Source organism: Paraphaeosphaeria sporulosa, assembly GCF_001642045.1.
Source record: "Paraphaeosphaeria sporulosa strain AP3s5-JAC2a unplaced genomic scaffold CC84scaffold_6, whole genome shotgun sequence".
NCBI lineage: Eukaryota > Fungi > Ascomycota > Dothideomycetes > Pleosporales > Didymosphaeriaceae > Paraphaeosphaeria > Paraphaeosphaeria sporulosa.
Genome location: NW_017253365.1, coordinates 2,337,388 through 2,361,966, shown reverse-complemented (window position 1 = coordinate 2,361,966; position 24,579 = coordinate 2,337,388). Strand labels below are relative to the sequence as shown.

The 24,579-nt window shown below is 54.6% G+C and overlaps 10 protein-coding genes across 10 annotated transcripts; 5 read left to right on the top strand and 5 right to left on the bottom strand.

The window, feature by feature from the left end:
- Window positions 1-204: 204 nt before the first annotated feature.
- Window positions 205-2,630, top strand: CC84DRAFT_1148422 (N-acetylated-alpha-linked acidic dipeptidase-like protein 2; the record flags this gene model as incomplete). Its single annotated transcript, XM_018176637.1, has 4 exons — window positions 205-404; window positions 507-604; window positions 652-756; window positions 807-2,630. 4 exons carry the CDS (start codon window positions 205-207, stop codon window positions 2,537-2,539), a joined length of 2,136 nt encoding a protein of 711 aa, XP_018035550.1. The 3' UTR covers window positions 2,540-2,630.
- Window positions 2,631-3,313: 683 nt separating this feature from the next.
- On the bottom strand, window positions 3,314-8,423 carry CC84DRAFT_1197073 (P-loop containing nucleoside triphosphate hydrolase protein; the record flags this gene model as incomplete). The annotated part of the gene is made up of 11 exons (XM_018181500.1): window positions 8,092-8,423; window positions 7,984-8,032; window positions 7,680-7,932; window positions 7,627-7,632; window positions 7,437-7,578; window positions 7,342-7,391; window positions 6,955-7,289; window positions 6,206-6,909; window positions 4,942-6,153; window positions 4,730-4,830; window positions 3,314-4,599 (listed from the first exon to the last, which is right to left on the bottom strand). The coding sequence occupies exons 1-11, from the start codon at window positions 8,250-8,252 to the stop codon at window positions 3,314-3,316; spliced, it is 4,299 nt and encodes a 1,432-aa protein (XP_018035549.1). The 5' UTR covers window positions 8,253-8,423.
- Window positions 8,424-8,490: 67 nt separating this feature from the next.
- Window positions 8,491-9,608, bottom strand: CC84DRAFT_1148416 (proteasome subunit alpha). Its single transcript, XM_018176636.1, has 4 exons — window positions 9,504-9,608; window positions 9,436-9,455; window positions 9,325-9,375; window positions 8,491-9,274 (listed from the first exon to the last, which is right to left on the bottom strand). Exons 1-4 carry the CDS (start codon window positions 9,545-9,547, stop codon window positions 8,547-8,549), a joined length of 843 nt encoding a protein of 280 aa, XP_018035548.1. The 5' UTR covers window positions 9,548-9,608; the 3' UTR covers window positions 8,491-8,546.
- A 991-nt stretch (window positions 9,609-10,599) lies between these two features.
- On the top strand, window positions 10,600-11,418 carry CC84DRAFT_1165506 (uncharacterized protein). Its single transcript, XM_018178727.1, has 3 exons — window positions 10,600-10,910; window positions 11,003-11,130; window positions 11,190-11,418. Exons 1-3 carry the CDS (start codon window positions 10,874-10,876, stop codon window positions 11,268-11,270), a joined length of 246 nt encoding a protein of 81 aa, XP_018035547.1. The 5' UTR covers window positions 10,600-10,873; the 3' UTR covers window positions 11,271-11,418.
- A 179-nt stretch (window positions 11,419-11,597) lies between these two features.
- CC84DRAFT_1165505 (uncharacterized protein) lies at window positions 11,598-12,218 on the top strand. Its single transcript, XM_018178726.1, has one exon. The coding sequence runs from the start codon at window positions 11,668-11,670 to the stop codon at window positions 11,884-11,886; it is 219 nt and encodes a 72-aa protein (XP_018035546.1). The 5' UTR covers window positions 11,598-11,667; the 3' UTR covers window positions 11,887-12,218.
- Window positions 12,150-12,930, top strand: CC84DRAFT_1218555 (uncharacterized protein; the record flags this gene model as incomplete). Its single annotated transcript, XM_018183010.1, has 2 exons — window positions 12,150-12,417; window positions 12,470-12,930. The coding sequence occupies 2 exons, from the start codon at window positions 12,150-12,152 to the stop codon at window positions 12,928-12,930; spliced, it is 729 nt and encodes a 242-aa protein (XP_018035545.1).
- A 7,423-nt stretch (window positions 12,931-20,353) lies between these two features.
- On the bottom strand, window positions 20,354-21,092 carry CC84DRAFT_1148414 (uncharacterized protein; the record flags this gene model as incomplete). The annotated part of the gene is made up of 2 exons (XM_018176635.1): window positions 20,354-20,612; window positions 20,674-21,092. Coding segments are annotated over 2 exons (678 nt in total), but the record flags the coding sequence as incomplete, so codon positions are not given.
- A 446-nt stretch (window positions 21,093-21,538) lies between these two features.
- On the bottom strand, window positions 21,539-22,288 carry CC84DRAFT_831766 (DUF1531-domain-containing protein). The gene has a single exon (XM_018187565.1). The coding sequence runs from the start codon at window positions 22,071-22,073 to the stop codon at window positions 21,642-21,644; it is 432 nt and encodes a 143-aa protein (XP_018035543.1). The 5' UTR covers window positions 22,074-22,288; the 3' UTR covers window positions 21,539-21,641.
- A 291-nt stretch (window positions 22,289-22,579) lies between these two features.
- On the top strand, window positions 22,580-22,867 carry CC84DRAFT_1062314 (uncharacterized protein; the record flags this gene model as incomplete). The annotated part of the gene is made up of 1 exon (XM_018173597.1): window positions 22,580-22,867. A coding segment is annotated over one exon (288 nt), but the record flags the coding sequence as incomplete, so codon positions are not given.
- A 345-nt stretch (window positions 22,868-23,212) lies between these two features.
- Window positions 23,213-24,425, bottom strand: CC84DRAFT_1122228 (uncharacterized protein). Its single transcript, XM_018175629.1, has 2 exons — window positions 23,780-24,425; window positions 23,213-23,733 (listed from the first exon to the last, which is right to left on the bottom strand). The coding sequence occupies exons 1-2, from the start codon at window positions 24,253-24,255 to the stop codon at window positions 23,376-23,378; spliced, it is 834 nt and encodes a 277-aa protein (XP_018035541.1). The 5' UTR covers window positions 24,256-24,425; the 3' UTR covers window positions 23,213-23,375.
- Between the last annotated feature and the right edge of the window lie 154 nt (window positions 24,426-24,579).

Here is a 24,579-nt window from a genome sequence, read left to right as displayed (position 1 = left end):
ATACGGGACCATGCCTAAATCCAGCAGATGCGTGCTCTGCAGCGTCAATTACGTCTGGCTCTCGTACCGAGCCCGACAAAGGAAAGCCGCAATTAACGTTATCTCTCCGAGTCTTTGTTAAGTACTTGCTGTGCCGTTGGTACTTTGGTGTTGTAGCTCCGGCGCTCGTACCAAGTTTTCTTTGTGTCAAAAGTGTCGTGCAACATGAAATTGATCCATGTGCTTGCGGCCGTGACAAGCGTTCAGGCTTGCCAGAAGGAGATAATCGCCAGGCATCCACATCGGCATTCGAAACGACAAGACACGAATGTCACCTTCCCACCGGTATTGGATCACAATGAACAAATCATCGTGAATTCGTTCGATAACACAACAATTTCGACCTGGTCCTACTATTACGGTAAGTCTACTTCCGCCAGATGAAAGCACCTACTGACTGTTCTGCGCAGCGTAAGTAGACTCGAAATACGATGCCGTAGGAATGTCGTAGATTTATGGGAATCTAGGCACGGAGCTCATCTTGCTGGAACGAATGAAACCGTAGCCCAGTGGACGGCCGACCGATGGGCTGAGAATGGGTTTACATCAAGACTTGACGAATACTGTAGGTGCATTTGCATTCTGCGTTGGAATTGCGACTAAAAGCCACAGATGTCTTTCTCAATTACCCAGTTTCGCATTCACTGACCCTTACCTATGCAAATGGCAGCACGTGGGAAGCGTCTCTGGAAGAAGCAGTATTGGCGGCAGACGATAGTGAGTAGTCTACCAACCCCGTGTGTACAGCCTTCTAAATCTGTTTGTAGCGACGAGCTATCCAAACCGGATACCGACCTTCCACGGTTATTCACCGACGGGCAACGCCTCAGCTGAGTATATCTACGTCGGAAGAGGGCAGCAGGTAGACTTTGAGCGCTTGAAAGAGCTTGGTGTCGAGCTTGAGGGGAAAATTGCTCTGGCTAAATACGGCGGACCCTTCCGAGGGTTGAAAGTCAAAAACGCCCAGGACAACGGAATGATCGGCGTTATTACTTTCACGGATCCTGGGGACGATGGCAACATCACTGAAGCCAACGGCTATGCTGCTTATCCAGACGGCCCAGCCCGCAACCCTACTTCAGTGCAGAGAGGAAGTGTACAATTCCTTAGCACTTACCCTGGCGATCCTACTACTCCTGGATACGCGTCGAAGAAGGATTCTCCCCGCGCAGACACAAGCATCAACCTGCCCTATATTCCTTCTCTACCTGTTTCCTGGTTGGAGGCCCAGCCACTCCTGCAGGCATTGAACGGTCACGGTACCAGTGGTGAGGAGGTGAATCGTACGAAGTGGGTTGGCGCAATTCCAGGCGCCGACTACAGCACGGGTGTAGGCTCTGGCGCGAGTCTGTCCCTCTCCAATGTCATGAAAGAGAATTACACCACCATCTGGGACGCCATCGGCATTATCAACGGCACCAACCCAGACGAGGTCGTTATCCTTGGTAACCATCGAGACGCCTGGATCGTGGGCGGAGCTTCAGATCCCAACTCCGGCTCAGCAGTGTTGGTCGAACTCTCCAAGGCCTTTGGAAAATTGCTGCAAACTGGCTGGAAGCCTACCCGCACTATCATTCTTGCTTCCTGGGACGCCGAAGAATACGGCTCCATCGGTAGCACAGAGTGGGTCGAGGAGTACATCCCGTGGCTCAAGACTGCCGCGGTGTCCTACCTCAACGTCGACATTGCAGTCTCCGGTCCCTACCCCTACACAGATGCGACCCCCGATCTGCACCAGCTCGCCATGTCCGTCATGAAGAAAGTAATCTACCCTATCCCTGGCTCCGCCTCGCAAACCCTATACGACGTCTGGCAGAACGTCTCCGGCGAATTCGGCGTCCTCGGCGCTGGCTCCGACTTCGTCCCCTTCGTGCACACGGGCGGTATCGCGTCTCTCGACCTCGGCGCCGGCGGCGGCGCTACAGACCCCATCTACCACTACCACTCCAACTACGACACCTACCACTGGATGTCTGTGTTTGGCGACCCAGGCTTCCACACGCACAAGGCTATCGGGCAGTACATTGCGCTTCTCGCGTACCACCTCTCTTCCGACGCCGTCCTGCCCCTCGAGCCCGCGGACTACGTCCCGGAGCTGGAATCCTACCTCTCGGATCTAAACGACACCATCGCTGAGGCGAACGCTACCATCGATCTCTCTGCCCTATCCTCCGCGATATCCACTTTCGCCTCCGCGGCGCAGGAATTCAACGCGCTTCGCTCGCAGGCCGTACTTACCAACGACACGGGGCTTATTTCAGTCGTGAACCACAAGGCGCGCGACTTCTCTCGGGGCTTCGTCAGCCAGGGCGGTTTGGCCGGCAGAGAGTACTACAAGAATCTGCTCTTTGCACCGGGCCTAGATACAGGGTATGCGCCTGTTACGTTCCCAGGGGTGACGGAGAGCGTGACGTTTGCGAAGGATTTTGAGGCGGCGCAGGAGTGGGTCGGGAAGACGGCGGATGCGGTATTGGTGGCAGCGGGGATTTTGAAAACGTAGAGTGGGATGAATTGGGTGCGTCGCTGCGATTGAGTGGTGTATGTATGTAGAAGCTGAATCAGTAGGGGCTTCTGCCCAAATTGCTACGGTGACGTGCCGCGAGGTCGTGGTGTTCACCCCTGGGTCTTGTCCGCTTCCTCGTAGAGGGAGCTTCAGCATGGAAGACACAAAGAGTAACGACCAAACCAGAACGAATCATATCGGATATGACATTGGGACTGCTGGCGGCTACCGGTGGTCGAGAACATAGCGCGTGAGCGCGTCAGCGGTGTAGTGATGATGGTCATGTTGGGACGAACCACGGTTCAGCTAATCATCAACCCACATCCGCATCAGTCAACATGGACGTGTCCTCACACATTTCTAACACGCTCTATTGCAACTCACGATGATTTATCTCTAGAATTAGTCGTAGATTTTGTCGTGTGGACATGTTGAAAAAGAGAAGAGCATGTGCTGGAAAGGGGAAGTTGACGTTACCACGCCTTGCCTAGCGGATCGTGCCCGCGCAGTGAAGACAAGTACATATGAAGCAAGAGACTGATTGAGATGATTCATACTGACACGACAATGGAAATGAATCTTGAAGTTTGGTGAGTCGCTACCGTCACTGCCGTCGCTGCCGCCGCTGCCACCGTCGTCAGTCTGCGTTTCTGTTGAGAGACAAGTGTTGATTTGAAGCATTGGTCACCTCCCATTCATTCAGTTGCGTTCGGAATAGGCAATTTATCTAGGAACAAAGTCGCGTGATGCAGGGCGGACTACCATCCTCCACTATTCGTCACTCAAATTTATCCCTCCCTCCTCGGCATCAAACCACTCCTCATCCTCACTCGGCTCAGCCACCCCCTCCATACCCACATCCTCATTCGCGTCCCCTACCATCTCCTTCCTCTCCTTCAACACCTTGCAGGCCTCCCACGCCGCCACAGTCTCCGCATTCAACCTCTTGACACCCTCCACCACACCGCCCACATCCACCCCTCCAACCCGAATCTGACACCTGTGCTTCCTCTTCGCGCCGCTAACCGCCTCATCTTCACTCACCGCAACATACTGCACGTCCTTCTCGACCGCAAGAATCCCCAGTCGCTCCTTCGGATGCAAGCAATCGACTCCATCTCTCAGAATCCTCTCTAGACAACCCAGAATACCAAAATTTCCAACGAATACTTCGCATGCGTCAATATCGCCCTGGCTATCTACGTAGATAGCCCCAAGCACCGACTCAACAATGTCGGAAAGGAATTTAGGACTGTCCGTCAACGCAAGGATATGCCACGGAAACACAACTTCATGCTGTAAACCATGCCTGATAGCATCCTTCGCAGCATCATACTGCGCGATCGCTGCATCCCGCGTAGCCACCAGCGCTGCAGTATCAGACCGCAAAAATTGCCATAGACACCGATGGTGCACCTCTTTGTGCATGTCCGGGGGTATCGTGCGCTCCTCCGGCACTGTTGTCTCGAACATTCTAAACGTTAGGAACGCCGCATTCGCCATAGCAGTGCGAATCCCGTGCATCTTAGCATGTCCGAGCTCAGGCGTGTGCGAGTAGAGCCGGCGTGAGATGATGTAGTCCAGCACTGCATCCCCGAGGAATTCGAGACGCTCGTAGGAACAATTTACCAGTGGGCCTTTGTATGATGCATGCGTTAGAGCTTCCAAGAGAGCCAGCTTTTTGTTGAAGGTGTATCCGATGAGCATTTCTACGGTGGTGAGGCTGGTGATGATTACGCCGGCGGGGACGGCCTCGTAGAGGATGCGGTTTGCGTCTGGGACGGGGGTCCAAGGTTCGAGGGGAAGGAGCGTCTGCATGCAGGTGAGGGCTTTGGGGAAGTCACCAATGAGGTAGGAGGCGCCAACGAGGGACTCGATGACGTCGGCCAGATTTTTAGAGGAGATATTGGATTGGGCGGGTGGGGTGTCATCGTAGAGCACCTCACCGGCGTAGCGAGGTCTCCATTTTGCGCCTGTGAAGCGTTTACGGATGATGAATTTGTCAAGGCTGCAGGCAAGGGTTGCGCGCGCGAAGAAGCCATTCGAAACAATCTTGCCTGTGAAGATGTCTGTCTTAGTAGAAACTTTACGGTAGCTCGAACGGTAGACCATGGACCTGAACATCCTCGCCATTTTCAGAAGATGATAAACCTAGACACACCCAGTGATACGGAAATTCTCACGTACCTTTCCTTCCCGTGAGGAAGCTTTCGGGCTTCCTCAGGTGACTTGCCATAAGGTGAACAGAGGAGATGAATTTCACAATACAATCGCCAAAGAACTCGAGTCTATCGGTGTCCGTCGTTAGCTGATGACTGAAGTGCCGGGACGAGGGAAGCTAAAGGCATAGGAAGATGAATTAAATGCCATTTCACAGCTCTGCGTTCGGTCAGACCCACCTTTGATAATGAGCAATGTCCCCCGTACTCGAAGATGTCAGCGCCTGGACCAGTAGAGGCAGATCCTCCACCTCGTCGAATGCTAAGGGAGCAAGGAGACCCTGGCGTAGTGTATTTGTCGTCATGTACATTTCGTAGCGATACAGAATTGCTGGCATCAGCAAGGCGCAGACAAGATAGGCAACTGGAACCATGTCCACGAGGCACTCAGATAGAGGAAACTCCTCTATCCTCGTATAAGCCTCGTTTTGCCGCTGGCTTTTTGGCACTGGGTACAGAAAATCGCGCCGCTTGGGGACCCTTGAGACACGTAGCTTGGCTGTTTGTCCGGAAGTAGAGTCTGCAGTGGGCAAATCGATGGATCTCGGCAGCCAATTCCGCTCATCGCCTTGGACCTTGACTTGGCCCCATTGATTTAGATCGGTCGTGCGTTGGCTCAACACGATTGAAGCTTCTAAACACCCATCTGTATCGAATTTCCATTTCAAGAGTTTGTCAAGACCCCAGCTCGATTGGGACGCATCAGTCGGAACGAGAAGCCAGAGAAAATCGCAGCGTGACTGATCGATGCGTGTGCCATGAGCTGAATTCAGAATCTTTTGAGTGATGTAACGCATTGTAGAGAGTTCATTGTCAGACAGTGCGACTTCCGGTTGCCTATGACTTCTTACGGTTATGCGCTTAGATTCATTCCAGAACAAAGTGAAGTCGGGTACAACTGGCAGTTGCACAGTAAGGTAGAAGTTCATGTAGAAAGTTTGCTCTTGCATGCCCTGGAACTCCAATGTTGTGCGATAATACCTGTGCTGGTCTTGCTCCCAGGAAGTCGCGATGCGATGCCAGGGATCGAGGGTAGGGGCTACTTCGATCATCGAAGCGGTTCGGTCCGATTTCTGGAACTCTGCGGCCACGGCATCCTCTTCTTCTTTCACCGGCAGAAGGTTGTTGCTTACCAGCCCACTTTCATGGAGCATCTTGTACGCTTCAAATGCCACATCTTTCGCGGCCATGCGCTCTGTTCTCCAGGTTTGCAGGCTACGCACTACTCTCAATGCGGGATCGACGGCAAGCGGGAGTGTGACTTCAGCTGCGATGTTACCTTTGTCGTCCTCGAACCCAAACTGTGGCCTGGTATCAACATACGGATCGGAGCTGAGGAGAGCACAGAAGTGATAGAGATGTGGTATGGCGTTTTCGAGCGTAAGTAAAGCGCTATATATACGTGAGTAAGTTTGTTCAGTGGGGCAAACACGCAAAGACGTACCCGGTACTTGCGACTCGGTAGAACCGCTCACCCACTTCATGAACCATTTCCCTTTGCTCAGCAGTTTTCACGCGACGCAGATCATCTTCATATGCGTTTCTCATCTCTTGCTCAAGCTTCTCCCACGATGATGGAGCTCGATCACCTACTCCGCCCGGCGAGAATATGATGTACTTTGACTCCATTCTTCTTGCCCGCCCACGGCGCTGCACGAACGACTTGAGGTTCTTGGGACTTTCAAAGCAAATAACAAGATGACAAGCTGACACATCGATGCCTTCTTCCAAGACGGTAGTCGCAATGATCAAGTTTATGTCCCCGCTTCTGAGTTTATCCAGGGTATCCTGCTGGTTCTTTGGTTCGATCATGGTGGCGATGCTGGACTTCCGCTTTGATGACACAGAACTTCCCACAAATGTCCCTGTGTTGAGCTTACCCTGTAGCTTTGGGTGAATCGAAATGATTTCGGCCAGAGCGGCAACCCAGACTCTTTGCTCCACAAAGATGAGACCTGTCAAGCCGGGGTTGGCTTCGGATGCGAGAAGATCAACTAAAGCTTCGACCTTGTTTGACAATTTGTTAAGCGACATGGGTCTAAAGGCGTAGTCCGTTGGCAAGGGAAGTCGACCGAGAATTTTCTGGAGGTGTTCCATCTCCGCGTGAGTCCAATCGAGTAGTTGACCAGAGGAGTGGATCTCACGCGACTGTCAGCCTGGGCACTGTTCACATCGAAAGCTAGGGTGTCTTACACGCTTCCGAAACCGGGCGATGCTCTGTTGTAACCACCAATCGGCTACAGAGGGCCCTAGCTCTGCTGCAGTGGCCTCATATTTGGTCTTCAGAGTCTTCAATTCGTTGAAGCTGTAAGTTTCATGCTTGAAGTATGCATATTCCAACTTCTTTTTAGCGTTGTGGTACTTGATGGGGTTGTCAAGCAAGTCCAAAACGTAGGGATCACTGTGTATGTCGTAGTTCATGAGCTGCGAACTTAGCTCTGCGAAAATAGGAGAAACCATCTCGACAGTGGGGGCATAACTAATTCGGATGAGCTGCGGTTTATGCACAAAGCGAAGAAGCTCAGAGCCTAATCGTTCATAAGCATGAGCTGTGTTGCTAATCCTGCCAAGAGAACCTACGATGTATCTTCGGTGTTTTTGTGATCGCATTGAGATTTCTCTCAATCACTCTGTTTTTGTCAGAAGCGTCTTGCTTGACACATCTTAAGACTCACTCTAGTGCCTCGTCATTTACTTTCGCTTTCATCACTGGACTCGCGGTGAGCCCAAGTATCTTAGGCAGATACACGCCCTCTCGAAGTCTCGGTAAATAGTGACCAGCCAATAATACATTGGCAGGATGATTTCCAGTGCAGTCTAATATGTCAGCGCAGTAATCTCTGAAAAAAGAGTCCGGAAACGTACGATGTGCTAGCAAGTGTTAGCTTGTACGCAAGCATAATATCATGGTTTCTGACCTTCGTCGAATATAAGTAGAGCCAGCTTGCTCATTCGCACGAATCCATGATCGCATGCATCAAGAAGGACCTTATGCGTAGACACCACAATACGGACATTAGCAAGCACGGCATCCCAGGTCCTTTGGTCAGTCCAGTGGTCGACATTATCATTCCCAGTAAGGAGTTGTGTCTCATACGCTGGAAGGCTTGACTTGAAGACTTTGAATTGCTGTTCGCAGAGTGCTATGTTGGGGGCGAGGAACCATACGAGCTGGCTTAGGTCAGGTCTTGCGTGAACAACATAATAGCTGATTGGACGAACCTGGTTAGAATCGCAGGTTTCGAGCTCCGCAGCTGTCCGGGCTAGAGCTCTACACAAGTGTCAGTAGCGGAAGAGCAAAAAAAGTTGACCAAAAAAAAGCCCACGAACATATGGGTTTTGCCGCTGCCTGTGTCCTGGACTACGATAACATTCTCTCTGAGGCTCGCTTCAAGCATCTCAGCCTGATATGTGCGTAGCCGAATTCCTGCATGCTCTACATCTTGACCGATAGGTGCGTCTTTATGCTGAGGACCGTTCGCGAGCTCCATCAATATCTGTCACGAAGAGTTTGTTGTGTCGGATGGAAAGAATGAGTGGCGTCCTCGACCTCGATCAAGGGCAGGTACAGCCTGCACTAGGCCTGATCAGGACAGGTTCTGGGGTGAACCTGCGTTCCACAAGTGACATGCCACATCACAGAGCTTCAAGCGAAATGTAGATGCACATTGCAGATGCCATCTATTTCGTGTTCGTCATATGCCAGAGCGAGCCTGCGTGAGCGCCGGCGGTCGGTCTATCGTAACATGTGCACCCAAGGTGCAGCTGCCAATTCATTCCGCACTCTACAGGTTCGTCAGGTAGTCCTCGACTTCCTGCGGACTCAGCTTCCTGAAGCGAGGTCCGACAGCCCCCTCGACACCCTCGACACCAAGTAATCGCTCCTCTGGCGGGCCAACAATCCCGATTTCGACGGTGTCGCCGTTCATCTCGCCTTCTATGGTCTCCTTGAGCGTGAGCAGGGCAATGTGGATAGCATCCTCTAACTCCAAGCCTTCGGTGTACCTCTTCTCGAGGAATGTCTTCGCGCTGGTTGCGCTCTTGCCGATGGCCGTCGCTTTCCACGGGAAGTAGCTACCGCTGGGGTCGACCTGGTACAGGCTGGGTCCGCCCTTCAGGATGCCGCCGGTCTTGCCGGTGATCTTCTTCCTCTCTGCGTCCGCTTCCTCCTCGGTCTGCTTGGTCTCTGACTCCGGCTCGATTCCATCATCCCACCCCGCAATCAGCAGGCTGACGCCGTACGGCCGAACACCACCCGACTGGGTCGCTTCTTGCATAACACGCGCAACGTCCTGGACCAATATCCTCGTCGGCGGGTACTCGTTGTAGATGCGCTTGTACCCGGTATGTGAGACCTTGCGCGCCTTGTCGACGAGCACACGGTAGTCCGGACCCATGCCAGAGTAGACCATGCCGATGTTGGGGGTGATCAAGCTGACTTTCGATGATGACGACGAATCGATGAGCGGCGATGACGACTTCTTTTCGGTCGCGAGAACGATGCCATTTGTAGCTGATCGAAGTCGTTAGTAGAGGCCGGCCAATGCATGGATGTAGACTTACCCTTGATACCTAGAGAGGTGACACCCTGGTTGACCGCATTTAAGGCATACTCTAGAGTGCCGTTAGTCGCCGTTTCGCACCTATGCTAAGCTTCCCGCGCGAAGTCCATACCTATCTGCACTAGCTTTCCGCTGCATCACAGTTAGCGAATGGTCTTGGAGGGGACCAGAGGTGTTTACCTGGGCGAGAATGTGGTGAGCGAGAAAGAGTATCGGTCGGCCATTATGCGTGCGTCGACAGCAGCGTACGCTCAAGGTAGGAGGTATCGAGGAGCAACCGAGAGGTATATAGCAGGTAGAGTTGGGTGAGGCGGGATCGAGGTGCTGTCGGAGCTTAAGGCGCAACAGCTGGTCTACGCGGCGAGCTTGCCTGGCCGCCAAGCTTGGAGCGGGTGTCACGTGCCCTAGCGTCGGCCCTCCCCGTTGTCTTCCACCCAGAGCCTCTCTTTCTTCCGCTTCTTGTCCCTTCGCTACTTCCAAACATCTCTCAGCCATCATGCACCCTGAGTGAGAGTGCACCACCACCTCAAGGATTGTCAATACAAAACTATACAAGGACTCTAGCTATGTCTCCTCTAGAACTTGTACTATATGAAGTCACTTTCACACGATTGCCCGACCACAATGCGGCATCAAGGGCTCAGACTTTTTGGAGATTCTTTGAAGCTTGTGGGGAATGAAAGTGGATCATCGCCGAGCTTTGCAAATTTGTCCGCACTGAAGCGTTAGCAGAACACCGCAAAAGTCGCAAAAACGCCGCAATGACTACTTTCCACAACAGATGAACTGAGAGCTCTATAATTGCGTTTTCCGTTGTCTATAACTCGAGCCATCCTTTTAGTCAGTTTATGGTACACGGTACACGGTGTTTGATATGCGGCTACCTCCTGTGTAATTTGACTCGATGCCCCATAGTCGTTAAGCATCTGGGACCAATATCCAGACAAGAGCTGTAAGTCACGGCACCACTCCAGTCCAGATTAATCAGTCCACCACATGGCAGCAGGAGTAAGAGGCTCTCACTCTAGGGCTGTATGTCAACATATACTTGCCTTTTCTATTCAAAAACCTGGGCGCACACTCACGGTCCTCGCCGTCTCCGTAGCTTCAACCACCAACAAAGTTTCTTCATCGTACCCAGATCATACTATGCTATGCTACCCGTTGCAGCTGCATGCCTGGATAACGGTATATTCATCACGTGACCGTTTCCCCGCATTTGCCTAGCGCATGCTCACATACGCCTGGGCAACATCTGGGCGGCGACACCCCACCAATAGCCACCTCCACCATACCTACGTCACCAACAACGTGCTAAGCCGCGTGAGACATATAAACATGCCGCCTCCCTTATCCTCAGACTCTGCACGCAAACTGATCGAGGAATACTACGCGAGTAAAATCGACATCGTCTCTCAATTGAAAGCCGACGACGCCAAACCTACAGAACCAACAGAACAACTCGAAGAGTTAAAGCTCGACGAAAAGAAGCCCCAACGCCCCCCTCCAGTTTACGCCCGCAAGACCGAACAGCAAGACAAATAGCAAACATGCCTGTCCACCCCGCCGAAGAGAACGCCACTGGCAGTACGTACCGCGCCTCACTCGCCGTCCGAGGCATCCTATTGCTGTGCAGTGTGCTCGTGAGATGGTGAATTGTGCTGACTATCATCGTCCAGGCATCACCGACCAAGTCGCCAAGGAGTCCTCCGACTCAAACGCATCCACCCACCAGCACCACGACGTGGACACTGGCGCTTCCTCTGGTGGCTCCACCGCGTCCGCGATGGCACATAAGGGTGCTCCTGTACGTTAAACATCACCGCACTCCAGCAGATCCAGCACACTGATACTGATCCTACGCAGGGTCCGGTCCAAGCCGAGAACATTGGCGAGCCCGCGAGCAAGGAGGAGCTCAAGAAGCGCGCCGAGGAGCTGAACAAGTGAATCTACATATACTTGCATGACGACATGATGTATGAGAGCATACTGCTGTCGCACAGGCGGCTCAGCACATGAGGCTAGGAAACGAAACAAGGCATTGAAGCCAACGGCATATTACTCTAGAAATACAATGTATTGATGAATCACCGGCATACGTCTGTGCTTCGCTTCCGGCGCTACCTGCTGCCTTCTCTCAACCGGTGACAACGATAAGGAGACGCACTTCTGTCCCATCGCCCCAAACACCCTCTCTAGCATGCTCAACTAGCTCCCTGACCCCGCCACTGCATCAGCGGCCAAAAAAGCATCCCCCCACCAACAACAACACTAACGACAACTCTCAGCATCATCGCTATACCCTCCTTCGTCCGTGAACTATATTGCGACCACCTGCTCGACGATGTACTCTGGCTTTCTAGGTCAGAGCGGATGGTATGTGCACTCGGAGCTGATTGCTCTGACAAGCAGTATCACTGACACGTTACCTGCATACATGGTCCCGACAATGTTTATCTTGGTCGATTCGATGCCGCTGGCTGCACTGGGACAGATTGCGGAAGAGACATCTCAGCCGACCAAAGATATCCGGGATGTGCTCGAGGCAACGGACTATCAATAGTGGACTTTGGCTGCTGGTCACCTTTGGATTTGAAGATACATGAAGTACTTCGCAATACGATTCGATGCAGGTCTGGATACGAAAAAGCTCAAGAACGCATATCAGTCGGTAATTGGCGCCACCCGATTCTGCGGACCGTCTTCGTCGTCCGGAACCAGCGGCTGATGTAAGTGGTGCTCGAAAAGTACGAAGCGGAGTATGTTCGTTGCGAAGAGAAGGATTGCAATGACGAGGGCATGCCTCGTCCTTTGACCGAATGAGACATGAAACGTCCAGTTAGCCTCGAAGACCACATCATACGATTCATTCTCGTCAAGCAAAGCGAGAATAGCCACCGCTTGGTCCTCCGACTTTCACACGCCCAGTACGATCGCATAAGTCTGCCTAGCATCCTACAAGTTATCAAAGCCGCCTACAAAGGCACCACACTCTCGAGCAGCAAACCTACTCCACCTTCATCTACAGTATCCGCACACAAGACTCCCGCCAATCCGACGCATACTAGACCACGCTACTCAAAGACTCGCACATGTCAACCGCATACTTAATCGCACCGTCTCACCCACCCCCCACACCACCGCAGGCACCACCTTCGCCACCACCGTAAAAGCCGCCTGGGCCCTCGTCCTCTCCTCCCTCGCATACACACCAGATACCGTCTTCGGCCAGGTGATATCAGGGCGCATCGGCTCCCTCTCCGCCATTCACGACGTTGTCGAGCCCAGCCTGAACATTCTCACCGTGCGCGTGCCCTTGCAACATACCTGGACAAACGCCGATCTCTTACGCTTCATCCAAAACCAGCATGTCGCGAGCATGCCGCACGAAAACTACAGCATGCGTTCCATCATCGAGCGCTGCACTGCGTGGCCGGAAGCCACGCGCTTCAGCTCCATTCGCCAGCATACCAACTTCGGGAAGCAGTTCTTCGGGGAGGTACTAAGCGCGAGTAGGGAGAGCGAGATGATGGGATCCAGTCCGCCGCACGATGTTGCAGATGTGTGGATTTGGACGAGACCGGTGAGAGGGGGTGTTCTCGGTTGACTTTACGTACGTGGAGGGGATTGTTGGGCAAGAGGTTGCGCCGACGATGCTGGACTTGCTGTGTAGGAATATCTAGGAGATCCTGGAGAGTGGGGAGGAGAGAGTTAGGATACCGAGTGGAGAGGTGGCGAAGATGCCGATCAAGTATGATGAAGAGGGGCCGAGGGAGAAGTGCTTGGGAGGTCTTTTGGGTTGAGGGTATGGAAAAGGATGATGTGGCGTGGTGGAGTTGCAGGGGAGTTCTGATGGCTGCTGTGCAGCTCGCGGAGATCTACAGCAGGAAGAGAGGTGTGGACGTCAGTGTGGAAGCTCTTACTGACACTGGGAGCAGAGCAGAGCAGATCAGGTTGCTAAGGGGCGAGTAGGCACACACCGTACTACCTCCAGACAATTCAGATCGCCGCGCTGCATAGCACAAGCCGCAAATCATCAAAACACACCCTTAATCGAGATACTCGAAAATTCTACCCTCCGATAACTCCATTCAGAACACATGCAATGGCCAACTACAAATCGAACTAAGTACAAACGCCCAAATAAAAGACCAGTCCTTCCCACGCACTTCATGCAGTTCAAGATTTTCATTCATCATCGAGTCTTACCACCTTTCTTTTCTCCGCATCCACTTACAACCTCCCCGCATGTCCTCTCCTGACTCTCCTCAGCGTGGGCAGCGGCGGCGGCCAACTCCCAGTCACGCCCGGCAAACCTGTCGGCAGGCTTCCCAACTGATCATCCGGCAACGGCAAACCTGTAATGGTAACGCTCACCAGCGTACTCGGCACGCTACTTTCCTCCACACTGGGCACCTGCGACACCGGCGGCGCGGTCGTGGGCAACCCTGTTGGCAGAGTTCCCAGCGTATCCTCCGGCAGTTGTGATACCGAAGTCAGAGAGATAGAAGAGGAATGCGAGGGCGGCAGGTGATGCAAATTCCACGGCCCAGGCCAATGCAGCGTCACACCTGGGGGAACGACGGGGCCGGGCCCCAGGATGAGCGGGAGGATGGATTCGAGGTCTGAGGAGGAGGTGGGGGCGGCGTCGGCGGGGATGGGGAAGTGATGAGGGAAGATGCCGTCGCGCCAGGGAGCGGAGGGCGTGGTTGTGGGGGTGGACAAGGGGGGTGTAGTGTTTGAGGATTCGGAGGTGTTCAGAGGCGCCGAAACGGGGGAGGCGATGACGATGAAGGTTTGCGTTAGGGGGAGCGTTTCTTCTTCGTCGAGCTTGCTGTCGCCGGAGTCTTTATCTCCCTCTCCGTCGTCGGCGGATGTGGGCTCGCTGTCCTCACCCTGTTCATCTTCCCCGCTCTCATCTTCCGCAGGACTTTCTTCGTCCTCATCCTCATTCTCACCTTCGTCCGGCCCCAAACTCTCTAAACTCGGCGTCGGCCCCGCCACCGAGATATCAGGCACATGTTCCTCCGACACGACCTCCGTGGCGTTGATCTTAGGGATCGCGACAGACGGCCTAACACCAGGCTGATTCTGCAGCGGCGTGAAGCCGTCCGGTCCACCATCTTTGTCCAGTATACTTGGATCGGCGGTAACATCGAGACCGCTGGGCTTGGGGCGCGCACTCGGCACGGATTTACCATGCGGGCGTACCTTGCCGATGGGTCCGGTGATGGCTTCGGCCTCCGGAGGAGCCTCAGGGACGGCGTTGGAATCCTCCAGTGGGTCGAAGTTGCCGTCGATGGAATCGAAAAAGCCGGGGGCAGGTTTGGCCTTGGCCTTTACGGAGGGTGGGAAGCTAGGGAGAGGGTCGACAAGAACGATATCGGCAGTGGGGTGGATCTTGCCTTTTACGGGGCTGGGCGCTGATTCTTCGAGGGTGTCGCTGGAGCCGGTGCCGGGTGTACTTGCGTCTTCTTCGGAGGGCCTTGACTTATCCTTCTTGGCCTTCTTGCCCTTGGATGGAGGAGAAGTGGGAAGAGGGTCTTCAGGGAAATCTGCCGGTGTTTCTGAATCCTTGACTTCGTCCGGGAGAAATACGGGTGCGTCGGGGTTGTCGTGGATGTCTACCGGGGCGGTGCTCAGCTCGGCCGCAGGTCGAGAGCCACGACTGCTGGGACCGGGGGAACCTAAGCCTGTGGGTGTAGGCCCTGCCTTGTGGTCTGTAGGGCCCGGGGGAGTCATTTTGATGACGCCGTTCACGCCCGGGAGAACCGCAGACGGAGAGGGGGTAGACTCAGATGCACCAGCTGGGCGGGGACGGATGTCGAAGGCTTTAGCCTTGCCCATCGGAACAGGAACTCCCTGTCTGTCGGCCACCTGCTTGGGTGAAGCAGCTTGCTTAGTCGCAGCGACTGGTGCTGTTGCCGAAGTCGTGTTGACATCATCTACGATTTGAGTAGACTCGTTCTGTGCCGCCTTGTCGTCGACGCTCCATTTCTGTGCGTAGTCCGCGGGCTCGTCGCCAAAAATAGCAATAACGTCGTCATCGACACCGTCTCCACCATTATTGCCATTGCTGAAGGTGAAATCCGCCGGTGCTTGCGTGTTTGGGACCAGAGGCACAATATCATTCGGAGCTACCTGCTGAGGCGCTGGGTTTGCAGCAGGAGCCTGAGCAGGAGCTTGACCTGCAGCAGGTTGAGGAGCAGTAGCTGGTGCTGGAGCCGCCTGCCGCTTTCGCTTCTCGCCCCAGTCATATCTTTCGGGACTATTGAGCTCCAAGCGACTTGGCTGGGTAAGGTGCTTCAGGCCGCCTGGGGAGAGAATCCTCAACTTCTTCTTCGACACGGGAAGTGGGAGTGGTGGCTTCTCATCTGACAAAAGGTCCGGAAGGGGAAGGTCCTCAGCTAATGGTAACTCTGGAACATGCAATATCTCTAGAAGATCAGGGTTCTCAGTCGATGCTGAATCTGAAAGGTGAGGGTTTGACGATGACTCTCGCTGCTGCTGGAGTTGCTGCTCTTGAGTCTGCTTCTCGACCTTGTCAGAGACACCCCACTTGGCTTCGTAATCAGACGGTTCGGCCCCAAAAAGAGTGGTAGCATCTTCCTCGACGCCATCACCACCATTCGAACCATCACTAAATCTAAAGCCAGCGGGCACGGGGTCGTCGCGCCTTGTCAACGGTGTGATGGATGACTGCTTCTCAGCTTCGTCGGAGACTCCCCATCTGGACTCGTAGTCGGATGGCTCGATGCCAAAGATTGTGAGCGGATCCTCGTCAACGCCGTCACCGCCGTTCGATCCGTCGCTGAAGGTAAACCCATCAGGAATAGGATCATCTCGCTTGGTCAGCGGCGTAGTAGCTGGCTGTGGCTGCTTCTCCACTTCAGGAGCAACGCCCCATTTCTTCTCGTAGTCCGATGGTTCGTTCCCGAACAGCGCAACGGGATCTCCGTCTACACCGTCGCCGCCGTTGCTCCCGTCGCTGAAATTGAATCCAGCAGGGAGTACAACATGATCGTCTCGTTTTAGCTTGCGCGCTGTAGAATTATCCGAACTGTCATCTTCTTCTTCCTCGTCGGCGTCGTCATCGTCATTCGTGTCTTGTTCCTCAGTTGCATCGTCGTCGCTAGCCTCGTCCCCAGTTTTCTCGTCGCCCGAATCCCGAGCGTCACCTTCCGCATTTTCAGAAGTGTCCTTGGCCGAAGTGTCCTTGACCGCATCTTTTGTCTCCGTAGCAGCCGCCTTCGCAGGCGTCTTCGCACTTGACTTCGGGGCCGGCTGCTCTGGTGCATCACCATCATTCGAGTCCTCAGGCCCCGCCGTGACGTCGTCTTGATGTTTCCCAAATAGCGCCTGGACAGCATCTTCGACGCCATCAATACCATTGCCGCCGTCGCCGCCGTCGCTGTACTGGAAGTCGGGGACCTGCACGTCGTCGCCGTAGTCCTGGCGCTTGCTCAACTTCCGCTTCTTGGCGGAGAAATCGTCGAAGGCAAAATCGACGTCGTCGGGCGCGTCTGAGGAAGTGTCCTCTTCATCATCTTCTGGGAAAGAGACGGAGTCTGAGAAGTCGGAGTCCTCTGGGGGAGAGCCGTCTGGGGCGTCGCCCGGGCGCGCGAAGTCACCGCCCGGAGCAAAGGGATTGGGCGCTTTGGAGATGTTGGAATCGAAGGCGGGCTTGACGGGCTCATCACTTTCCTCTTCTTCATCGTCATCGTCAATGGGAACGGAACGTTCTGAGTCTTCGTCCTCGGAAAACGGGGCTGAGAGATTGTTAGCCTGACGTCCATCGATTGACTCCAAAGTGGGACCTACTGGGAGAGTCATCCTCATCCTCGGCAGCTTGCGAGGGGCGCGAGGCCGCTGCATCATCGTTAATACTATCGCCACCAGGAACAAGAGAAATCCCATGGGAAGCGGACACAGCACCCACAACATTACCCAGTCCCAAAGCTGCGGCTTTACCGACGTTTGAGGGGAGAGGCTTACCTGAAGTCTTATTTCCCGCTTTCGGGGAGCTCTTCTCTCCGTCCCGGCCGAGCGGCCCATCATTATCGTCCTCTTTGTCGTCAAAATCTTCAGGAATAGTAGCGAAGGAATTCCCTGGACGATTCGGCCTCTTCGGAGAACTTGGCCGTTTGGGGCGCCTCTCGCCATTCGCAGATTCAGGCGGTCCATCTTCCGGACCCTCAGACGACCCACTCGGCAGCCCATCAGAACGCTCGTCCTCGCCCTCATCATCCTCGTCACTGACATCCTCAAACACCCCATCGCCCAAGAAATCCCCAAAGTCCCCCGGGTCACTCACACCTTCGCCCGCCTCCCCTGCTTCAATCTGCCTCCTAGCCGCCCATCCCTTCTTATCCCAGGGAAACTTGGGCCGGCTGTGCGCGTACCCAATTCCATGCGGCTTGCCTTTGTCGCCCGGCAGCAGGCCCCGCACAAGCCGGATGTAGCCCTTCAGCTTCGACAAGATGGGCTCGAAGGGGTCGCCCAGCTGGCCTTTGGCGACTTCCTTGTTCATGTCGTCTTTGCCATATTGTCCGAAGAAGCCCCAGCCACGCTTCCATTTAGAGTCGGAGCCGCAGAGGCTCCTTAGTTTCTCGAATTTGGAGGAGAGATCGTCGATTTGCCAGAGGATGTCGTCGAGTGGGTCGCGGTCGGTATCGCTCTTGTCTTTGTTGGAGGACGAGTAGCCCTTGTCATTGTTGTTGCTGTCGTCGCCACCGAAGGAGAGCCACCAGCCGGAGCTGCGCTTCTTCGACTTTGACTTGTTCTTGCCCTTTGAGGCAGTTAGGTCTTCGATAGTCCAGTCGAGCGTGGACTCGAGCTTCTTAAGCTTGTCGGTGATGGTGACGAGCGGGTTGGACGGGACCTCATTGCTGGGGTTAGAGCTGGAGATCCACCAGCCGAGTTTGCGCTTGAGGAGCTTATACGGCTGGAACCAGTCGTCGGTGTTCTTGTGGCCAGGAACATAACCACTCTGTGTCTTCTTCTTATCTGTGGCCACTTTTGGTACAGTCCTGATGAGGGTGTCTATCGCGCCGATGATGGGGTCAAGGGGGCTTTCGTCTTCGTCGTCTGAGCCCCAGCTGCTATCGTCTTGACCGATGTACCATCCGAAAGCTCTTTTTCTTACGGACCGACGGTCAAGAGAGCGGCGGTCGATTTTTCCGTCTCTGCAGGCCAGGCCCTCGGAGACATCGCGGAGCGCACCGTATGTCCATGCATCGCCGCCAAATTGGCCACATACCCAGAATTGCTTCTCGCCGTTGCAGAGGAAAGATCCTGGCGTGCATGCACCGCCGGGTGCGGCAACGCTGGGGGCAGCTGGATGAGGAGCAGCCTCTGTGGGAAGGGGTTCCGCGGGAGTGAACGGTACCCCAACAGACGGCTCGTCGAGAGAGATGATGGTCTCGGTAGGAAGACCGGCAGACTCTGTAGTGGAGCTGGAGGAGACTGTCGAAAACAGAGCAAGCAGCTCCGTCGGAAGCTCCGTCTCGGTAGGAGAGGCGGTAACATCTGGGAAAGAAGGAACCGACCGGGACCCGTTGGCTGGAACAGCCGTATCGCCTTTACCAATGAGGTCAAATAGAGATATCAGCTTCGTCGGTGTAGCAGCAGCGTCCTCGGCACTAGAAGATTCGAAGTCGGCTGTGGGCGTTGCGGCATCTTCCGCTGTGGATGCCTCGAACTCCGGGACTGCAGTGCTCTCGGCATTTTCACCTGAATAGAAAATACCCAGTCAGTAGTCAGTCCAAATCAATTGCAGTCATGCACTTACTGGTCTTTGTCTTGCTGTGCTTCGCCTTCTTCGACTTCGAAGAGCTGTGCTTCTTCTCCTTCACCTTCTGCCGATCATAAAGCCCGCCGAACTCATCGCTCTCGTCATCAGGGGTGTACTCTTCGTCATCGAAATCGCCAATGAGATCCTTGAGAAACTCGGGAAGTTCATCGCTATCATCATAGTCGCCATAGTTCTCCCTGTTGGCAGCATCGCTGGAAGACTCTTCCACCTCGAACGAGGGCGTCTTGGTGTGATCCTTGGGACGGCTTGAATGGTGCCAATCATCGTCGGAGGAAGCCTCAGCCTGGTGGTTAATGAAGTCGTAGTCAGGCGCATTTGGAGCACCAGTTGGCTCTTCGTTATCCGGCGGCTCGCGAGAGTGGATTTGCTGCGTCCTGAAACTGGGATCGGAGCCCTGATCAGGGCTGTATTGGAAAAGCTCGCCAGCGCTGATGCGTTGCGCGCCCGCGTGTGTGGAATGCTTGCCCTTTCTTGGGCTGGGGATGTCTTCTCTTTCGCTGGGGGAAACGCTGGATGTATCGTCGTCCTCGCCGATGCTTTTGAGGTATGCAGCAAGCTCTTTCTCGATCTGTGTCATTGGTGCTTTGTGGGGCGCGGATGATGAACCGGATTTGCTGCTAGACGACTTCCCGGCATTACTGCTGCCCTCCGCTGAAGATGAGGGAGAGTTCATGGCCATAGGGTGCGACTGTGCACTGCCACCACTTGAAGAACCCACGTCGGGATGCCACTGTCCATCGTTACCTCCCGCGGAGCCGCCAGAAGACGATGATCCAGACTTTCCTGAAGATGCCCAACCGCCGTACTTCTCGGGATGCCACATACCATCGTCGCCGCCTGTAGAGCTACTCGAAGACGCTGAAGATCCTGAGTTTCCAGACGATGCCCAACCGCCGTACTTCTCGGGATGCCACAAACCATCGTCGCCGCCTGTAGAGCTGCCCGAAGACGCCGAAGATCCTGAGTTTCCAGACGAAGAAGATGACCCAGAACTACCCGAAGAAGACCACGACCCAGAATTGCTATGGTCAGGATGCCACATCCCGTCGTTGCCAGCCGAAGTGCCACTCGAAGAGGACGAAGACCCGGAGTCGCTAGAACTCGAGGACCCAGCAGACGCCCCAAAATTACTTGAGTCGGAGCTCGAAGACCCCGCCGCTGTCCTCCCAACGCCAGAACACGATCCCTTCCTCCGCATGATTCTTGAAGACGACGCGCTGAGCCCGTCGCCATATATGACGTCTGATCCGGGATTGTCGAACACCACATCAACCGTCTCTTTCGTCACGCAATCGTTCACGCCTTTCAGATTCGCGACGTATAGGTCTGGGTATCGTGATAGAGCGGCCTGCGCTACTGCCCCGCTGGAGACTTTCGTGGAGGCGCGCTGGCGGGAGGATGAGGAGCTACCAGCGCCGATGAGGTCGACAACTGCACAGTTCATATACATTTCTCTATTACCGATTTTGTTAAACCTGGGTCCAGCATTAGCATTTCTTTATATACCATTACTCCGCTGATAGGTGTAGAACACACCACGTCCATGCTAGTAGACACTTTTCTGCTGTTGGCACATCGTCTGGAATCGTGAACTCGTACTCCTTGTTGATCGGACAATTCCCTTCCATGCTTTTGATCACATTGAAATGTGTGTAGTCGCATGACAAGCTGATCTGGCAGCTGCCACCGCCGTGCGTGGCGCCGCCCATAAGCCGGAGCGGGTACGTTCTGCCGGCTTGATACTGAGCCACCGCAGTGAGCGGGGTGTTCCATTGGTATCCTTTGCAAGCGAAGTCGCTGCCGTCAGGGTGGAGCGGGGTGAGGATGTTATAGTCTTTTGGCTCTGCGGTGCGGTTTGAGTGCGGGTCGCGGAGGGGCGAGGGCTCTTGCATCTGCATGTGGGCGAGTGCGCCCGGGAGGAGAAGCGGCAGCGCACATAGTGTGCGGAGAGACATGTGTCGAGGCATGGTGCCGTGGAGGAACCGTGGACGGTTGCGGGCTTGGCTGGGTCATGGTCGTGGGTAGGTTTTAAGGGGTGCAGCAAGGGGAGGGAATGAGCGGGTTGGTTAGCCTGTGTACGCGTTGAATTCCAAGGGTGGGGACGTTGACGAGTGAGGGAAAAAAAAGCTGGGAGGGGAAAACGTGACTTTGAGATCATGAAACGAGAAAAGAGAAAAGAAAAAGGGGAAAGTTGGAAAGAGTTGGATGAGGTACATGGGCAAAGGGATTTGAAACTTGTTGATAGTGATTGTTCTGCTTGAGTGTCGCTCTCATACGCACTGTTTCTCGCCATCTCATGTCGGTTGCTCAGCCAGCATACGCCACATACCTGGCGGGTGCTTCAGAAACACAGGAATGCAGGTACCCGAGACGCTCATGCGCACTGCAGGTCAGCGTCGATCAGAGGGGCATGCAATCCAGGGAGCGTTGCGTAACCAACTCGCACAGCTTGTGACAGCAACCACGCGGAAGTCGCCACCCAGGTCGCTCATCCTGGTGTGAGCTCAGTCCTCCAGCAAATCAGCGATATCCTTTAGGTCCTCCTGCTCCTGCTCATCCTGCAGACGCTTCTCCTCCTTCTCTAGCGTCTCCCTGATGAGCTTCCTCTGCCTGACACGCGCCTTCTTGCCCCACTGTCCTGGCTTGGCCTCGGACTTCTCTTCCTCATCGTCGCTGTCGACACCCGGTATCGCAACCTTCTTGCCTCCTCGCAAGTCGTTGGGGTGCAGCTCTGCGCCGGTATCAGCCGCTTCTGCCGATTCTTTCTCGTGTTGCCGCTCCTGCGCGCGGGCGCCGAGTTTCATGAGGTAGGGCCGAAGGAGCATGTAGGCGCCCACGATCCATATGAGGCGAATCCAGCCTTCGGGCTTCAGGCGCGAGAACGAGGCCATGAAGTTACGGAAGCGGCTATCGAAAAATTCCTGTACGTTCTCCATTGCGATCTGGGGATGAGAGTGAGGATGTGCGTGTGGCGGCGACCGTTCAGGGCCAGGAAATGTGTGAAGAGCTTCTTGTGCTGCTCCTGAAAGACAGCACGCCAATGTATGGAGCGGTGGTGACGGGTCGTGGACTGAACTAGGCGGGGTGTGTCGTCGCTTCTCTGTATAGTTCAGGCAGGCACGGTGGTGCGCGCAGCGCTCTTATGTATCTCCGCTATGCGCCTTGAAAAATCGAACCTGGGTGTCGAGCCAAAACAACTCGCAGTCCCAAAATCGCGCGGCGGGTCCAGGTCTCAACGGCAGAACCCTGGGCGGTCAAGTCAACCACAAAAGCATTCACCAATCGGCTTTTCATCGGGCCGGCGCGTCCCTCACGCGTCGCGCTCACCCCCACATCATCGCCCAAGCGCTCGTCAACACTGCGGCAATGGCTTCAAACGACGATGCGGGGGATCGCAAGGAGGTGATTATGCCCACCGAAATCTACATCTCCAGGAACTTGCGCTAATGCACCCCAGCGGCTCCAATCCGCGCTCTGGTACTCAATCGGGCAGTTCGTCGACAACGAAGGGGCAGAGGACTTCAATGCGACGCCGCAGTTCATCGGCGCTTTGACTGAGCTCGTCTACACCCAGATCGAGAACTCGGCCAAAGACCTCGAGTTGTTCTCAAAGCATGCCGGGAGGAAAGTTATCAATGTCGACGATGTCATGCTGTTGACGAGGCGAAACGAGGCGCTGGAAGAGACGTTGAAGAGGGAGTTGGATCGCATGAGGGCGGCCGAAGGGCGGGTGGAGGAACATCCTAAGAAGAGGAGAAGACCGAGTGGCGCTGGAGCGGGAGCGGGTGCGAAGGGAAAGGGGAAGGTGAAGGCATAGAGGAGACAGCTTGTGCCTGAGGTGGCCGCTTTGGTTGATGTGGGCATCAGTCGAGGGTTAAGACTGGGACCGCAACGTAGCCCTGGCACACATGGCGTTTGGGCGGTTGCAATATACCCTCGGTTTAATTATGGATTCTGACAAAACTCAATCAGAAAATGCGATCATTCAGCGTCACGATATGATCTGTGGAATAGGCTGTGTAATCTCAATATTAAGTATTAGGTTCATAACTCGTATCATACAGTAAGTAGTAGTCCCCAGCAAGCACTGTTCCAATCTCGTGCTTCGTGTTCTGGTATCAAACGCTATCAATAATCATTCATTAGAAGGAAAAGATCCGAGCCACTCATATGGCTATCCAAGCCACTTGTATGGCTATACTCAACGAGACATTCCAATAGCACCAAGGATCCTACTTCTAGTAGTTGGTTGCAGGGGCAGGGGTATGGTTCGGGTAGGTAACAGGAGCGGTGTGGTATCCACCAGTGAGAGGCTTGTTGTGCTCATAGGGTCCGGCTCCAGCGACAGTCGAGCCAGTGTAGGCGGTATCGTGCGAGGGACGAACATCATGGGCAGGCCCAGCGGCGAGGGTACCAGTACCAGCAGCAACTTCAGGGTCGCGGAGGCCAGTGGTCTTGTTCTTACGGCGGCCGAAGAAGCCACCACGGCCGCGACCGCTGGTGTAGTTGTTGGCGGGGCTGGGACCGAAGCGCTTTTCCTTCTTGTGGTGGCGCGCAAGAGCGATCTGGACAAGAGCAGAGATGAGGAAGAGGAGACTGCGATCGTTAGCAAGAATTTTCACACGGTGAAAATGTAACTTACGCTCCAGCAATGGCGACCGCAAAACAGGCAGTATTGAGTCTGCAGGCGGTGCCTAGCGACACAGCGTATGTGTACTGCTGCTTGCCGTTGGAGTCGTCGAAGCCCTGCTTGTCGTTGGACTGACCATCTCCAAGCGGGGTCCTGACGAAGCCGCTGCAGCTGTGCGCACCATCGCGGGTGAGGACGGCGATGGCAATGAAGGCGCCGCAGAATGCGAGGTCGAGGAGGATGGCGATCAGGGCGAAGAATGACTTTCCGCCCAAGAAGCATGTAAGGAGGACAGCGAAGATAGTGTACAGGACTGCAGCGCCTGACATGCCCTCAACAGCCTTGGCCCATGTGTAGATAGTGAGGTCGCGGTCAGCGAGGGTCGCAAGGAAGTAACTGTAGATGCCAAGTATTATGGCCGCACAGCAGAATTCGATGGCATAAAGGATGGTTTGGAACAGCTTGAGAGCCGCACCGCCGAGAGCCATTTTGAGTGGTGGTCGAAAGAGGAGAGAAGAGGGTGTGCAAAGAGGAAGGAAGTGCTAGGATGTTCGTTGCGGTATCTGAGATGAAATGCTGCAGGTGTCGCATCGCGAGGGCAATATATGTGGGTTTGCGTCCGCGATGACGCAGCAGCCTCGTCCTTGCCTGGTTGCCCAGATGGACGATCGACGTGACACAACGTCGCTGGTTCTGTACACGACCGACGTCATTCGCCGCCGATCCTGTTCGCTCCACCGCAACCCACGATTCGCTAGAGCCCCTGCGCAGCCACACCAAGTTTTTCTTCCGACGCACCAGACCACTCGTAT

What these genes read in the sequence shown, in the direction of transcription:
- CC84DRAFT_1122228 (XM_018175629.1), bottom strand. Translation starts at nt 24,255, where the DNA reads ATGGCTCTCGGCGGTGCGGCTCTCAAGCTGTTCCAAACCATCCTTTAT. An exon ending in GCGGTCGCCATTGCTGGAGC is followed by an intron (nt 23,734 to 23,779) that starts GTAAGTTACATT and finishes TAACGATCGCAG; the next exon opens with TCTCCTCTTCCTCATCTCTG.
- CC84DRAFT_1165506 (XM_018178727.1), top strand. Translation starts at nt 10,874, where the DNA reads ATGCCTGTCCACCCCGCCGAAGAGAACGCCACTGGCA. An exon ending in CGAAGAGAACGCCACTGGCA is followed by an intron (nt 10,911 to 11,002) that starts GTACGTACCGCG and finishes ATCATCGTCCAG; the next exon opens with GCATCACCGACCAAGTCGCC. An exon ending in TGGCACATAAGGGTGCTCCT is followed by an intron (nt 11,131 to 11,189) that starts GTACGTTAAACA and finishes GATCCTACGCAG; the next exon opens with GGTCCGGTCCAAGCCGAGAA.
- CC84DRAFT_1165505 (XM_018178726.1), top strand. Translation starts at nt 11,668, where the DNA reads ATGTACTCTGGCTTTCTAGGTCAGAGCGGATGGTATGTGCACTCGGAG.
- CC84DRAFT_1148416 (XM_018176636.1), bottom strand. Translation starts at nt 9,547, where the DNA reads ATGGCCGACCGATACTCTTTCTCGCTCACCACATTCTCGCCCAG. An exon ending in CTCACCACATTCTCGCCCAG is followed by an intron (nt 9,456 to 9,503) that starts GTAAACACCTCT and finishes ACTGTGATGCAG; the next exon opens with CGGAAAGCTAGTGCAGATAG. An exon ending in CGGAAAGCTAGTGCAGATAG is followed by an intron (nt 9,376 to 9,435) that starts GTATGGACTTCG and finishes ACGGCACTCTAG; the next exon opens with AGTATGCCTTAAATGCGGTC.
- CC84DRAFT_831766 (XM_018187565.1), bottom strand. Translation starts at nt 22,073, where the DNA reads ATGGAGAACGTACAGGAATTTTTCGATAGCCGCTTCCGTAACTTCATG.